Below are 15645 nucleotides of genomic sequence, written 5' to 3'. Positions count from 1 at the left end.
TGAGAAGGTGAAAAAAAAACCCCACCCCACAAACACCAAACACCCTCAGACAGGGGAGTCTGAGCAGTGCCACCAGAGTGGTGCTCAGGGAAACAGCATCTCAGCATGGCAGGAGCTGGAAGGAACCATGGAGATCATCCAGGCCAACACCCCCACCCCCCACCCTGCTAAAGCACCCACAGCAGCTTCACAGAGGTCTTGTGATGGCAGGAGGAGGAGGAATGGGTTTGAAAGTGGCAGAGGGGAGATTGAAAGTGGATGTTAGGAAGAAGTTGTTTGCAGTTAGAGTGGTGAGAGACTGGCACAGGTTGAGGGTGGTGAGACCCTGGCACAGGTTGAGGGTGGTGAGACCCTGGCACAGGTTGCCCAGGGAGGCTGTGGAGCACAGAAGCACAGAATGTGATCAAAGATCACATTCTGTGCTTCTGTGCTCCACAGCCTCCCTGGAGGTGCTCAAGGACTCATCCAACCTGGCCTTGAGCAACCTGTTCTAGTGGGAGGTGCCCCCTGCCTATGGCATGGAGCTGGAACTGGATGATCCTTCAAGTCCCTTCCCACCTAAACCACTCCATGAAAGATTCACCCCTGCACCATGAGCCCAGCTCTGCTCAGGCAACAAGACTCTGCAGCCAACCTGAACCCTGCTAGGAGAACCCAAAGCAGGCAGAAGGGATCCTGGCAGCAGCCACAACACAAAGGGCACTCCAGCTGCCAAGGCAGAGCAGAGCCTGGCAGCACAGCACCAGCCTTGCCCGCTGCAAAAGGAGCAGATTTTGCACAGGCTGCCAAAAAAAAACCCCTCCAGGAGCTATGAAAATGCAATCAGGCTTCATCTCCCATCACCAAATCCATTCTCTGCTTGCTTTATGCTCCTTTCTACAGAGGCTCTCCCCCACCCCAGCAGCTGTATGCTAATTCCCCCCTCGGAACTGCTTTATTATCACTGGGAACAGATGTTGCAGCCACTCTAAAATCTGGAGGTTACACACAATAAAAACCCTCACTGTTAACCTGATCTGGGCACTAGGCTGAGGGTCTGGTGTTTGGCACCCAGGGGAACAGCTCAGCCTCCTCTTCCTCCTCCTGCTGCGGTGGTTCACCCCAGTAGCAGTGTGGTCAGCGAGGAAGAGCAGCTAGAGATGGACACTGGTCCACTACAGCATCCTACATCCTAGAATCCCAGCATGGTAGGGACCTCCAGAGATCATCTCCTGGCTCAAGCAGGGCACTCACAGCAGCTTGCCCAGCAGCACAGTGCCCAGCTGGGGCTGGAAGCTCTCCACACAAGAACTCCACAGCCTCTCTGGGCAGCCTGCTCCAGGCCTCCAGCACCCTCACACCAAACAACTTTCTCCTCCTGATGAGGTTGAGCCTCCTGAATTCCAGTTTGAACCCTTTGCCCCTTGTCCTGTCCCTGGGCACCCCTGACAAGAGCCTGGCCCCAGCCTCTTGCCCCTCACCCTTTAGCTCTTGCTGAGCACTGCTCAGCCACCCTCTGGGGCTGCTCTTCTGCAGGCTCTCAGCCCCAGGGCTCAGCCTTTGCTTCTCAACGAGCTGCTCCAGGCTCCTCAGCAGCTCTGTAACCTCCTCTGGACTCTCTCCAGCAGTTCCCTGCCTCTCTAGAACTGGACCCAGTACTCCAGATGTGGCCTGACCAGAGCACAGCAGAGGCAGAGCAGAACCTCCCCTAACTTTTGTTAACTCAGCCTAGGAGACCTTTAGCTTCTTGGCCAGGAGGGCTCGTGGGGACTTTGTCCACCAGCACTCCCAGTCCCTTCTCCACAGAGCTGCTTCCCAGCAGGTCATCCCTCTGCCCTGTATACTGCTGCAGGGAGCTACTCCCCTCTAGGGGGGAGGAACTTCTCAACCCAACTCTCCAGCCTACCCAGGTCCAAACTATCTACAGTACCAATGGGATTAGAAACCAATCAATCTCTTTGCCCCCAAGCAAAGAGACAGACCAAGGGAGAAGATGTGAAGTACAAATATGCTCCAGACACTCAAGGAGAGGAGCCAGGAGATGTCCTTGGGTTTGACAAGCTTGGGCACAGAGGTGGATGCAGGAAGCTCTTAGAATGAGAGATGATTTAGGTTGGAAGGGACCTCAAAGCTCAGCCAGGTCCAACCCTCCCCTGCCATAGGCAGGAACACCTCCCACTAGAACAGGCTGCCCAGAGCCTCATCCAACCTGGCCTTGAACACCTCCAGGGAGGGAGATGTCCTTTAGGTTGGACTGGATGATCTTGGAGGTCTCTTCCAAGCTGGTTGATGCTATGATTCGAGGGGTGCCTGCCAGTGTGGGGCTGGCTGTGGGCAAAGCCTCCTTTCAACCACAGATAAACCCAACAGCAAAAAGGTTCAGCCTTCCCTGTGGGGTTGATTTCTCCAGGGTGGCTCTTGGAGTAATTAATGCCAGAATCTATTTATGACCTTTGAATAAATTGTTCCTTTTTGAAGGGAAAGCTGTTAAACACCTTAGCAAATATAATTAAGAGGGAAGGGGAGGAGGAGGAAGGGGGGGGGGGGGGGGGGGGAGGAGAGGATGACAAAATAAAAAGCTAGAATTAAATCTGACTCTAATTAGAAATGCTGCTTGTGACAACCTGGCTAAGAAACCCTCTCCCAGGCAGGCAGATCCTGGAGCTTCATTAAAGCTCCCTCATTATCCTCCCTGAGATAACCAAGCTGCCAAGAGCAGGGAAATTTACTTCCAACCTTTCTCACCCCTAAGGGGAAAAGAAAAATCCTGTGTTTAAATGTTATCAGGGAATGGTTTGGGTAGGAAGGGACTTGAAAGATCATCTAGTTCCAAACCCCCAGCCACGGGCAGGGAAACCTTCCACCAGGATCAGGTTGTTCAAGGCTCTGTCCAGCCTGCCCTTGGGCACCTCCAGCCTGCTCTAGCAGCACACACAACTGCTCAACACTCCCACCCAAGACACTGAGCTCTTCTTTGAGTCACTTCTATTTAACTCCTGAATGCCCAGGTCCAAGTTCCAATAGGCACCAAGCAGCAGCCCTGATGCTGGGCACCAGGTCACCTGGATAAAGTGGGCAAGCAGAGCACCTGCAATCTAGTTCTGGCTGGGCAGAGGCATGGCACAGAGTGTCTGACTGCTGCTCCACCTCCCTGGTGTCTGGGGGGAGGTGAAAGAGCTGTGGGGTTTGTACTCAAGTCCTTGTTGTCTTCAAAAAGGGTCCTCTTGCTTGGGTTATGGTCACCCCTCCAGCTGCATGGAAGGAGGAGAGCAACCTGCTGAGCCCTTCCCCTTGCTGAGCTGCAGGACTGATGTGCTCAGGCTTGGGTGGTGCTGGATGCCTCTTTCCACTGCAGCAGAGTGTGATGGTTCACATCCCTCTGCACAAGGGCCAAGCAGGACACAGCTCTGGCTTGCATCTGTTGCCTTTGACCAACCTGGTCTTCAGCAGCACCTCCAGGGAGAGGGCATCCACAATCTCCCTGGGCAACCTGTGCCAGTGTCTCACCACCCTCACTGCCAAGAATTTCTTCCTAATACTGAGCCCAAGTCCACACTCTTCCAGCTCACATCCATCCCCTCTCACCCCATCACAACAAGCCCTTGTAAAGAAGTCCAGGTTCCTCCATGGTGGTGAAGCTTGGTGACATGCACCTGGACTTGCCAAGGCTGAAAAACCTCCCAGCAAGGCATCAGCAAAGCCTCTGCCTGGCCCCACACTCACCTTTCCCAGCCAGGGCTGCTTTCTCATCACTCCTCCTTCACAGCCACCCCCAGCCACAGCCACCCCTTGTGTTGCAAGGAACAGGTTTGGCCACTCTGACCAAGGCTGCTCTATCTCAGGCCAAGTTCTCAGCAGGGAGACACTGATTGCATCATGCAGAAGGACACCAGGCAAAGCAGGTGGGGAGCAATGATTCAAGCCCCTCGAAGAGACCTCTCACTCCCTGTAGATGTTCAAGTCCAGGTTGGATGAGGCCTTGAGCACACTGCTCTAGTGGGAGGTGTCCCTACCCACATCCATCTGGAATACTGCACATCTTCCCAGCAGCAGCCACCTGAGCTGGTCCTGCAAGCATCACAGAATGCAGCTGGGTTGGAAGAGACCTTCACAGCTCATCTAGTCCAACTCAAGCTGGTCTTGGAAGCGTCATGGAAATGGTTTGGGTTGGAAATGATCTTTAAAGGTCAAGCACTCCAACCCTGCTGCAGCTAGCAGGGACATCTTTAACTAGATCAGCTTGCTCAGAGCCACATCAACCCTGACCTTGAGTGCCTCCCAAGAGCTGGAAGACACAGCACCAACCATGCTCATGGACTCCTGGAATTGTTTGTGTTGGAAAAGGTTTCTAAGATCACCTCAAGTCTAACTGCTGTCCTAACACCACCATGGCCATTAAACCAGGCCCTGAAGTGACAGAGGGGGAACCTGGAAGTGTTCCTGTTGCCCTTGCAGACAACACAGGTAAGCAAGTACCAAAGGATGGGTGAGGCAGGCACGAGGATGCTTAGTCCCCCAGAAGCAGAGCTCTGCCACCACCAAAGCCACCCTGCTGGAGAGCTGCCCAGCCTGGTTTGTTCCCAGATCAGTAGTCCCCAAGCCACATTTCACTGCCCAGAGCAATCACCCACTGTCAGAGCAAGCACTGGAGGCAAAACCTGCACCCAGTTTGCCCACCCTGAGGGCAGCAGCCTGAGGCTGGAGCCCATCAATTGCTCCAGCAGGAACTCCCAGAAAACAGCCCTGGAAGCTTGCAGCAGGTTAGAAGGGAGAAGAGAGGATCATAGAATGGTTTAGGTTGGAAGGGACCTCAAAGATCATCTAGTTCCAAGATGATCTATACAGGGTGTGTGTGGGGGGTGAAGCATAAAAATAGTCTTCCAAGGACCATCCTGGGGTGGCCAGAAAAGCTTTTGGGTTATTTTCCCTTTCAAGTCACAACTCTCCCACAGCCAAGATGAGACTTCTCCTTCTCCCTTTCCTTTAGCTCTTGGCTCCTCCCTTCTCTGAGGCTTAACAAGAGACTTTCTTGGAAGATCACTCGCATGAGAAAGTGCTTCCCATAAATCCAAAGGGGCTGCCCTGATGCTGTCCACATTTCCTGTGCTGGGGACTTCCCATTCCATGTGGCATTTCCAGAGTTCACCCCTTAAAAAAAGACCCTTTTATAGATATCTAATGGGGGAGAGAGAGAGAAAGAGAGAAAGATCTCCCATTCTTGTTGCTTCTGCCACAACCTATCAGGAACAGGGCTCTGCTTCAGGGAAAATCTGGATCCCTGCACAAATCTGGATGCTCCCAGACCAGCTGTGAACCTGAAAAACCCCAAGAAGCCAAAGAGCCTGCCCTAGCAAGCAGCATCCAGCACATCTCCCTTCAGAGGGATCCAGGGGCCGTGTGCTCAGCAAGGGCACAGCAGCAGGTCCTGCCACAGGGCTTTCTCACAGGCATGGCTGAGCTTAGCACATCCCTTGTGGCCCTCATGGTCTCCTGGGATGCACTAAGAACAGTGTGGCCAGCAGGAAGTTCTCCTATGCCTGTACTCTGCCTTAGCACAGCCACACCTGGAGTAATGGGACCAGTTCTGGGTTCATCAGACCATGAGAGGCAAAGAACTACTGGAAAGAGAACAACAGAGGTCATGAAGATGCTGCAGGGAGCAAAGCTGAGCCCTGAGGCTGAGAGCCTGCAGAAGAGCAGCCCCAGAGGGGAGCTGAGCAATGCTCAGCAAGAGCTAAAGGATGGGGGGCAAGAGGATGAGGCCAGGCTCTGCTCAGTGGTACCCAGGGACAGGACAAGGACACAAACTGGAACCCAGGAGGTTCCATCTGAACAGGAGGAGAAAGTTGTTTGGTGTGAGGGTGCTGGAGGCCTGGAGCAGGCTGCCCAGAGAGGCTGTGGAGTCTCCTTGTGTGGAGAGCTTCCAGCCCCAGTGATTGGCATTGGAATGGGCTGCCCAGGGAGGTGGTGGAGTCTCTGTGCCTGGAGGTGTTGAAGCCAAGCCTGGCTGGGGCACTTAGTGCCATGGTCTGGTTGGTTGGGCAGGGCTGGGTGCTAGGTTGGGCTGGCTGAGCTTGGAGCTCTCTGCCAACCTGCTTGATGCTATGATCTCCAGAGGTCCTTTCCAACCCCCTACCACACTGGGATTCTGTGATGCATGGGTCTCAGCCTAGCCCAGTGCAGGGCAGAGCCCAGCACACACTGGCTGCTCCCAGACAGGGCACAGGTTTGCTGTGCAGGCAGACGAAGGCTTCCATCAGGCAGATGAGTCCAGTGGATTTCACAGATCATTCTCTGTCTGTGGCAGCAAACACAAATCACTTCTTCTGCTCCTCCCCTTCCTGATCTCCAAGCTTCCTCTGCTCCCTCCCCAGCCCTTTTCAGACACCAGATGTTCCACCGAGTTGTAAGCCACCACACAACACAACAAAAGATATGAACGCTACAAAAGGGACAATTTACTCCCCCCCTCCATCTACACAGCCATGCTTGAGGAGGAGTAAATTCCCTTTATGGGAACCTTTTAACCTTCTCCCTCTCCCCATATATCAAAACCCTTCTCCTTTGTGGCCAAGAACCAAGACCCCAACGCAGGCAAGCACAGGCAGCATCTCCTTTAGCCCAAGCAGGACCTGGATCATCAGCGGTTAGCATGGACCAGGGGAGAGCATGGAGCTGATGGCTCTCCTCATAAGGGTGTGCAAGGTGAGAGATGCTCCCCGGGTCCAGCAAGCCTGACCAGGTCCACCCTGAGAAGTCCAGCAGCATCACAACAAAGAAAATCTGACTTACAACCGAGTCCCTTCCACGGGCAGTGCTACAGAGAGCAGATCACAACCCCCAGGAGCCAAAGGAGCAGAGCGAGTCAGGATATGACTCAGGCTGGTGGCTTTCCAAGGAGGCAAAGGAGAACCTTCCCAGCTGAATCCTTGCTGTCCAGACAGGGCAGGCCCACGGGGTTACAAAACAAGAATAGATCTCACATTTCTCCTGGCTGTCCAAGCAGCAGGGCGGAAGAGACACAAGAGGCAGGCAGCATCCTCTGTGTGTGATGGGAAGGGCTGGCAGCCCTGAGCCAGCTTGAAACAGCTGCTTCAGGGGCTTGAGAAGAGCTCTGAAAACCAGAAAGAGTCCAAAACGTCTTCTGCAGGACTTGTTAGGCTGGGAAATTGCATGGCCAACTACTACTCCCCACAGATTTCTCCTGTTGGGTTTTCTTTCCAGAGCAGCAGGGCTCAGAGCCTGCACACAGCTCAGCAATCTGACCCCCCCTGCACCTAGACTTCAGCAGGTTCTGCCTGTGGTGGAGTCCTCCTGGGTTTTGCTAGAGCATGAACACGCTCTGACAACAGTGGAGAGCACTCAGATGGTCAAATAGCCTGCTGGAGACATGAAAACCTTCCAGGTTAGGGCATCTTAACTAAAGCTTCCCATCAACATGGACTGAGCTCAACAGGGCTGAGCTGGCCCTGAGCGAGAGCCCAGTTAACTACCCCCAGCAGCAGCACAAAGCATCCACGCAGAGAGACCAATCAGGCCACAGCCCCAGGGCTCAGCAGGCACAAAGATGACTGCCAAAGCCAAGGCAGAGAAGATGGGGACAGCAGGTGCCCAAGCAGCACAGCTTTGTGACACACCAAGCTAAAGGCTTTGCTTGCTGGCTTTGACCAACCTCCACCTGCACTGAACCAATGCCAGAGAAACCCCAGCCCTGCCTGGCCCTCCCTTGCCAGCACAAGAGGCTCCAAGCCATCACGGAGGGTGGAGGGCAAGGAGGGGCTGCATGCAAGTTGTATCATCAGATGAAGCAACCAAAGAAAACAGAAGAGGGGAGGGAGAAGGCAGTTTGATTAGAAACAGACCTTTTTCCAGGCTGCTTTCTTGAAGGGGAGATGCACCACCGGGAAAAAGAATTAAAGGCTGAGCTGGAGGCTGTCAAATGCAGGCTGAAAAAGAAGGTCCTTGCCCTCATGACCGAAGGAGCACTGGAGGACATGTGGCTTAGAAGCAGCAGGACACATCGTGGGGGTGGCAGGGGGACCCGGGAGGCTGCTGTACCCATAACCCACACACAAAGGACATGCCCAAATCAGAGCCCTCAGGCTAAAGCCCAGAGAGAGCTGGAGGTGACTCACTGCAGAGTGGCAGCAGGGGACAAACCCAAGCTTTGCCCTCGGTGAGCAATCACCCAAGCATCAGCCCCAGGGGTCCTGGGCTGCTGTACTGACAGCTGGGCAGACAGATGGACTCAGCTTTCACACCAGAGTGGGTGCTGGGGCACCCAGCAAGTCTTTGGGTGGAATCAGAGACCTGGGGAGCTGTGCTGACTGCTGGCACCACTTTAACACCAGAGTCCAGAGCATTCAGTGGATGTCAGGAGCAGTGTCAGAAGGCAGAAGGGAAGCTGGATGCAACTCCAGGGAGGAGAACTCACGCTTTAAAAACCATAGACTGACAGAAACATTGTGCTGGGCTCCTCAAGTCAAGAGAGATGCTGAGGTGCTGGAAGGTGTTTGGAGAAGGGCAGCAATGCTGGGGAGGGGCCTGGAGCAGAGCCCTGTGAGGAGAGGCTGAGGGAGCTGGGGGGGTGCAGCCTGCAGCAGAGGAGGCTCAGGGCAGAGCTCATTGCTGCCTGCAGCTGCCTGCAGGGAGGCTGTAGCCAGGTGGGGTTGGGCTCTGCTGCCAGGCAGCCAGCAACAGAACAAGGGGACACAGCCTGAAGCTGTGCCAGGGCAGGTCTAGGCTGGATGTTGTTAGGAAGTTGTTGTCAGAGAGTGATTGGCATTGGAATGGGCTGCCCAGGGAGGTGGTGGAGTGGCTGTGGCTGGAGGTGTTGCAGCCAAGCCTGGCTGGGGCACTTAGTGCCATGGTGTGGTTGGTTGGGCAGGGCTGGGTGTTAGGTTGTGCTGGCTGAGCTTGGAGCTCTCTGCCAACCTGCTTGAGTCTATGAAACCACAGCCCTCAGCACCACAGCTTCAAAACCCCCTCCAGGGATGGGAACTGTTTCTCCCCGGAGGGAGCAAGCACCAAGGTAAGCTGTGCTCTTGGCAGCACCCCCCCAGCACCGAGGATCACCACCAGGGAGGAGGGACAGGGACAAGCCAAGCATTTTCCACAGCTCATCAACATGCTGCCGGGAGAGGAGGCAGCTCCCCAGACTTGGTCCCCGCTTGAAAAGCCACCAAATTGAGGTTGCTTTGGCTCGAATTGAGGTTGCTTTGGCTTTGTGTTTTTGAAAGCATCTAATTCATCCAAGAGTCTGCTCCTGCCAGGTAGTTAATGCAGGTATTTAATTATCATCGATCACTCAAGGGCAGGTCGGGGTGGGGGGGTGTAGTTTTCACTGCTTTTCATCCTTTTTTAGCACTGCCACCAGGACTCTCCTCACTTTTTTTTTGGGGGGGGAGTAGTTTTCATTGCTTTTCATCCCTTTTTAGCACTGCCACCAGGACTCTCCTCACTTTTTTTTGGGGGGGAGTAGTTTTCACTGCTTTTCATCCCTTTTTAGCACTGCCACCAGGACTCTCCTCACTTTTTTTTGGGGGGGAGTAGTTTTCATTGCTTTTCATCCCTTTTTAGCATTGCCACCAGGACTCTCCTCACATTTTTTGGGGGGGAGGAGTAGTTTTCATTGCTTTTCATCCCTTTTTAGCACTGTCACCAGGACTCTCCTCACTTTTTTTTTGGGGGGGAGTAGTTTTCACTGCTTTTCATCCTTTTTAGCCCTGCCACCAAGACTCATCTCACTTTTTTTGGGGGGGGGGGAAGCAGTTTTCACTGCTTTTCATGCTCTTTTGGCACCCACCTCACACTTGCCTCCTCCTTCTGCCTGCCCCAGCAGAATCCCTGTGTTCAGATCTACACTGCAGCCTGACTAAGCAGCTCAAAAGAGGTAAGGCAAGGTTCTGAGGGGGCTGTTTAAGATGCAAGAGGCACAGAGGAGGGCTGCAACCAGTTCCCCTCTGCAAGGAGCTCCCGAGTCGGGGCGCAGAAGACAGAGCACCTTTCTTCCCTTTCTGAAGCTCAGCACATCCGAACGGGAAGTCACTGAGACACAGTAAGCACTCAGATGCAATGAGGCCATTTTTTTTTTCACAGCCTGCTTTGGAACAAGAACTCAATTTCAAGAAGCTAGAGAGTAAATAAAGAGCCAGGGGGACCTGAGCAGGGTAAAACCGGAGAGCAGCTACACGCAGACCACGCTCCGAACGCCTCCCTACCCAGATAGGACTGGATTGCATTTAACTATCATGACAAATGGAAGTAGCTGCAAGCATTGGAGCTATAAAACCTTCCAGTGACACCATAAAAATCCCCCCAAAGCCTTATGAATAATTACTGGCACCAACCTGCCTTCATCCCCCATCCCCCTCCCGTACACCTGGGGGAAGCAGTTGCTACAAACCAGCTGCTCCCAGTTGTCAGGGCAAATGAGTGCCTCCATCATCAACAAACAAGACTTGGGAGACCAAATTATTGTCATCCCCCCCCCCAGAATAAAACCAAACCACAACATTAAAAAAAAAAGAAAGCCATCTGACAGCTCAGTGAGGTGTGGAGGACATCAGAGCCATCAATCGTGGGCACTCAGTTGTCTGCCTGATTCCTTAATAAGAGCAAAACAGTGGTGGGCAGCCAAGACATGATGCCAATTACAGTGGCTGTGTCTCATCAGTCTCCAGAGCTCTAATCAAAGCTCCAGGCACTGCAAACCGAGCTGGGTTATCTCTAGAGAGATGTCAATATGCTTCAAAACAAGAATCCACAACGAGCTGACCATCACTGCTACCTTCAAGCACACCCACACCACATTCACAGCTGCCTCGCTGCAAGCAGACAGGAAGCATTTGGAGTTCACGGAACTAGGCTGATCTGGAAGGTCCCTTCCAACCCAAAGCACTCTGTAACTCCACGGGGACACCATCTCCCCACAGCTGGGACCACGAGTCCCTCAGCCACGGCTGTGCTGCAAGCAGGAGCTGATGCTGCAAGCTCCCCAAAGCATCACAGCTTCAACAGCTGAGAGCCAAAACAACTCAGCTTGAAAGGGGGCAAAAAAACCCCAACAACAAAATCAAACCACAGAACCCAAACCCAGCAGACAAACACAGAGCAGTGCCTGGACCTGAGGGTGTTTCTCTGCAGAGAAGTGATTGCACCTGCAGGCTTTGACACCACTCTCACCTCGGGCTAAAAACCTGCTTCTGATCACACACCTGCGCCACTTAATTCACCCTGAAAGGGGATGACAGACTGCTGCTGGCTGCTGCGTGTCTAGCACCACTGTCTTGTCCTCTGGCAAGCAGGGCAAAGTGTGCACTGATCATCAAGAAACCACCTCTGAAGTTTCCAGTCAGGTCCTGTGTCGCACATCCCTGCCCCTGTGTCTCAACTCATCACAACCCTGTGACAAAGATGGGGCCCCACAACCTTCTGCTGGGTTATAGCCTGGGGGGACTGCAGTGCTCCCTGACAGGTGCAGGGGATGCACCTCTGTCCCCACCCCTCTCACTGGCACAGGTCACCCAAGAGAGGTTGTGGATGCTCCCTCCCTGGAGGAGTTCAAGTCCAGGTTGGACAAGGCCTTGAGCAACCTGTTCTAGTGTGAGGTGCCCCTGTCTATGGCAGGGAGGGTTGGAACTGGCTGAGCTTGAAGGTCTCTTCCAACCCAATCTGATGTCTGACTCTATGATCAGCAGGTTTGGAGGGCTCCAAGGCTACCTTTAGAACCCAAATCACAGAGTCTGCCACTCTCAGGAATCACGCCAGAGCCACAGTTTATATTTGGAAGCATCAGCTGGTGGAGAAGAGAGTTTGATCAGTTCATAGCCTGGAGAGCCAAGAGGAAGTCTCACAGCCTTGTTCCACCCTGGAAGGAGGCACCAGGACGTGCTGTGATGTACTTCTGTGCCAGCAAGTCTCACCCACCCGTGCTGAGCCCAGGCTGGCTGTCATCACACGGCTGGGACTCCCCACCCCAGGGCTCCCCTCAAGATCAAAGTCTCTGGCTGCCAGCAGCAGCGACAACCTCCTCTTCAGCCAGCAAAAACACACACCCTGCTCCCCAGAGCCTCCCACGTTTGGGGTCTGAACCCCCCAGAGGGGAGGCTCAGGGCTGTTCCCAAACACGGCAAGGAGATGATAGAGCCCCAAACCACCACCCACCCTGCGACAAAACTCTGGTGGCAGACGGGAAAGGCACTGCCTGGCTAAGCAGCGTGGATCCACAGCTCCCACCCCTGTCACCCGAGGGCTTCCAGAGGGAACCCAGCGTCCCGCCTGCCCTGGCCACCAGGAAATCTCCCTTTTCCCAGGCAAAGCCAGGCTAAAATAGGATCTTTCGTTGCCCACTCGAGCAGACAGGAGCTGCCGGGGCGCAGGGAGGACAAAGTGCCCTGTTCCATCTGCTGCCCATCGATTTCACTTCCCGATCCCCATGCAAATAGCGCAGCAGCTCCGCTCGCACCGACGGCGGCGGCGGCAGCAGAGGGTTTGGACCCAAACCAGCCCAAACTGAGCTCACTTTCCTGGTTTTATTACTGATTTTTATATGTGGGAGGGGGTAGGGGGTGGGGGGTAACGTTTCAGCCCTCTTCTAGCCAAAACAACCAGAAACACCTTCCAGAAACTGGGGAAACCCCTCCCGAGGATGGAGCCCTGAGGAGGTGAAGTTTCCCCTCCAGGCACGAATGAGTTTGGTGCAGGGAAGTGGGGGGGACACACACACACAAAAAAACCCACAACTAAAAAGGGAGGTGCAGGGGAAAAAAGGGGAGTGGGTATAAAAAAAGGAGGTGCACACAGAAAAGAGGAGAGGGTGCAGTAGGAACTGGACTCGCTGAACCAAGTGACCCCAAAAGAGCCACAGCACCAGAGTCCCCTGAGCTGGCTTAGGTCCTGGGGACACAAACACGGAGGGACAGACACCTCCTGGGCTGCATTTGGTCTTGGGAGGACACACACACACAGAGAGACAGACACCCCCTGGGCTGGATTTGGTCTTGGGGACACAAACACGGAGGGACGGACACCCCCTGGGCTGGATTTGGTGTTGGGGACACACACCCCTGGGATCACACACACAGAGGAACAAACACCTCCTGGGCTGGATTTAGTCTTGGGGACACACACACAGAGGGACAGACACCCCTGGGCTCACACACACACAGAGGGACAGACACCCCCCTGGACTGGACTTGGTCTTGGGGGGACACACATATTAGAGGGACAGACACCTCCTGGGCTGGATGTGGTCCTGGGGACACACACACAGAGGGACAGACACCCCTGGACTGGATTTGGTCTTGGGGACACACACATATTAGAGGGACAGACACCCCTGGGCTCACACACATAGAGGGACAGACACCCCTGGTCTGGATCTATGGAGTGGACCCACAGGGACAGCACCCCCCCGGCAGGCTTTAGAGCAGCAGGAGTGGGGAGGTGGAGGGGAGAGAAGGGGGGGGGGGGGAAAGAGTTGTGCTGTTATTATTTATTTGCTTATTTTGCTTTTCATCCTCCTGGTCAAACTTTTACCCTCAAGGTCAGCACCCCCCTGCCGCTCCCCACGCACATCCAAGCCGCCGAAGCCTTCCTCACCTCCACCTCCTCCCCACAGCCCCAGGATTTGCTTTTGTTCGGCGAGGATAACGCTGCGGGGGGGACACACGCACAGAGACAATGTTTCTTCTCCCCTGCCCGGGGTGGTTCTCTCTGCCTGCAGCTCCCGGGGCTGAGCACGACCAGGGGATGCAACCGGGGGGTGTGTGTGTGGGGCGGGGGTGAAGGTTGATTTAGGGGAGGGGGCCGCTGAAGGATAATTTGGAGGGGCTGAAAGGCAGTTTAAGGGGTGCGGGAGCTGAAAGGCAGCTTGAGGGGTGCTTAAGAACAGCTTGCAAAGGGGACACGCACCGAAGGGCAGCTTGGAGGCGGCTCATGGGTAGTTCGAGAGGGCTTAAGGGCAATTTAATGGGGGGGAGGGAGGGGGCAATGGGTAATTTGGAGGGGTGAAAAAAAAACAGCCTGGGGGGGCCCCCTTAAGGGCAGTATTAGGGGGAAAGACCTGAAGAGCAGTTTGGAGGCGGCTTAAGGGCAGCTTGAGAGGGTTAAAGGGTAATTTGGAGGGGTGAAAAACCAGCCCTGGGGGGGGAGGCCTTAAGGGCAGCATTAGGGGGAAAGGCCTAAAGGGCAGTTTGGAGGCGGCTTAAGGGCAGCTTGTTGGGGGTGGGGGGGGTGAGGCCAAAACGCAGTTTTAGGGGCAGAGGGTCGAAAAGGCACTGGGAGGGGGGGGGCAGTTTTAAAGGGGGGTATGCTGAAGCAGCCGCACTCCCACGCACCCCCTCCCCAAGCCCACTCGCACCCACGCATCCCACCAAGTTTCGCCGGAGCGCAACAACCGCACCCAGTGGAAACTCGAGGAGGTTGTCCCCTAACCTCCCTTACCCCCCCCCCCCGAGAGCCCTCACCCACCGCACCCATCCCTTCCTACCTGGGACATCTGCGGCCTGAAGTTGATGTCCTTGAGGTCGATGGAGCCGGGGGACAGGTTGTGGAGCAGCTGGCACAGCAGCACCCCGTCCCGCAACGCCTGCGCCAGGTCGAAGACCACCGCCGAGGGCCAGACCACCCGGTGGTTGGGGGGCAAAACTTTGCAGTCGATCAGCCAGCGCCCGCACTGCCTCCACTCCTCCATGGCCGCCGGCCTTCCTCTTCCTCCTCCTCCTCCTGCTGCTGCTCGCTCAGGGGCAGCGCGCGGCTGCTCCGCACCGCGGCTCCAGCGCGCTACGGCCGCGCTCCATCGCCGCCCGCCGCCCGGGGAAGCATCGCTCCGCGCCGGGGTTTGCAGGAGGAGGAAGGAGGAGGAGGAAGAAGAGGGGCGGCGCGGAGTTTTCCGGCTGCCCCTGCCCCCGCCGCGGCCCCACCGCCTGGGCCGGGGTTAGGCGCGTCGCATCCTCCCGGGAACAAAGCGGGAGGAGTGCTGCGGAGGGTGGGAGGTGGCGGCGGCGGCAAAGAACCGGGCACGGTAAGGGTCACCCCCAGCTAACTTCGTGTCGTGCTCCGCACCGCGCAGTGCCCCGAAGCAAAGTTCCGCCGAGCCGAGCCCCACCTGCGCGGGCGCGCAGCTGGCGCCGGGGCCGCCGTTGCCGAGGGTGGGAGCTCCGTGCCCCCGCCCCGGGCAGGCGGGAGGAGCCGCCGGACCGCCCCCCCGCCCCCGCCGCCCTTTGTCTGCGGGAGCCCGGCCCGGGAGGGGTGGAAGGGCTGCTTCGGCCCCGCGCTGCCTTCCAGGGGCTCGCACTTAGTTATTTTCCTTCTCTTTTTAGTCTTTTCCTCCTCTCCTTTTATTTATTTGTGTTATTTTTTTTTCTCTTTTACTCTACTCTTTGTTTTGGTCTTTTTTTTTTTTCCTCTTCCCCTCCACACCTTTTTTTTTCCTTCTTGCTTTCCTTTCCTTCCTTTTTCTTATGTTTTCCTTTTTCCCTTTTCTTCTCTATTTCCTCCTTTCATTATTTTCCTCTTATTTCCCCCTTTTTTGCCCCTTTAGTTTCCCCCTTATCCCTCTTAATTCTTATTTCCATTTCCCATTTTCTTCCCCCCCTTTTCTCCTTCCCTTTCCCCCCCCCCCTTTTCTCCTTCCCTTCCCCCCCTTTTCTCCTTCCCTTTCCC

The 15645-nt window shown here is 55.2% G+C and overlaps 1 protein-coding gene across 9 annotated transcripts in view; it reads right to left on the bottom strand.

The window, feature by feature from the left end:
* The window catches only part of VAV2 (vav guanine nucleotide exchange factor 2), a 155241-nt gene extending 140069 nt beyond the window's left edge, over positions 1-15172 (bottom strand). The window contains exon 1 of one of the 9 annotated variants that reach the window (XM_064171594.1): positions 14471-15172. In XM_064171594.1, the coding sequence (XP_064027664.1) occupies positions 14471-14674 (204 nt within the window). In that variant the 5' untranslated portion in view covers positions 14675-15172. The remainder of the gene's footprint in view (positions 1-14470) is intronic. The other 8 variants (XM_064171595.1, XM_064171599.1, XM_064171590.1 and 5 more) reach the window with 8 other exon arrangements.
* Between the last annotated feature and the right edge of the window lie 473 nt (positions 15173-15645).

The sequence above is a fragment of the Pogoniulus pusillus genome, chromosome 35 (assembly GCF_015220805.1).
Source record: "Pogoniulus pusillus isolate bPogPus1 chromosome 35, bPogPus1.pri, whole genome shotgun sequence".
Classification (NCBI taxonomy): Eukaryota; Metazoa; Chordata; class Aves; order Piciformes; family Lybiidae; genus Pogoniulus; species Pogoniulus pusillus.
Note: the sequence above shows the minus strand (reverse complement) of the source record. Positions and strands in the feature narration are given on the sequence as shown.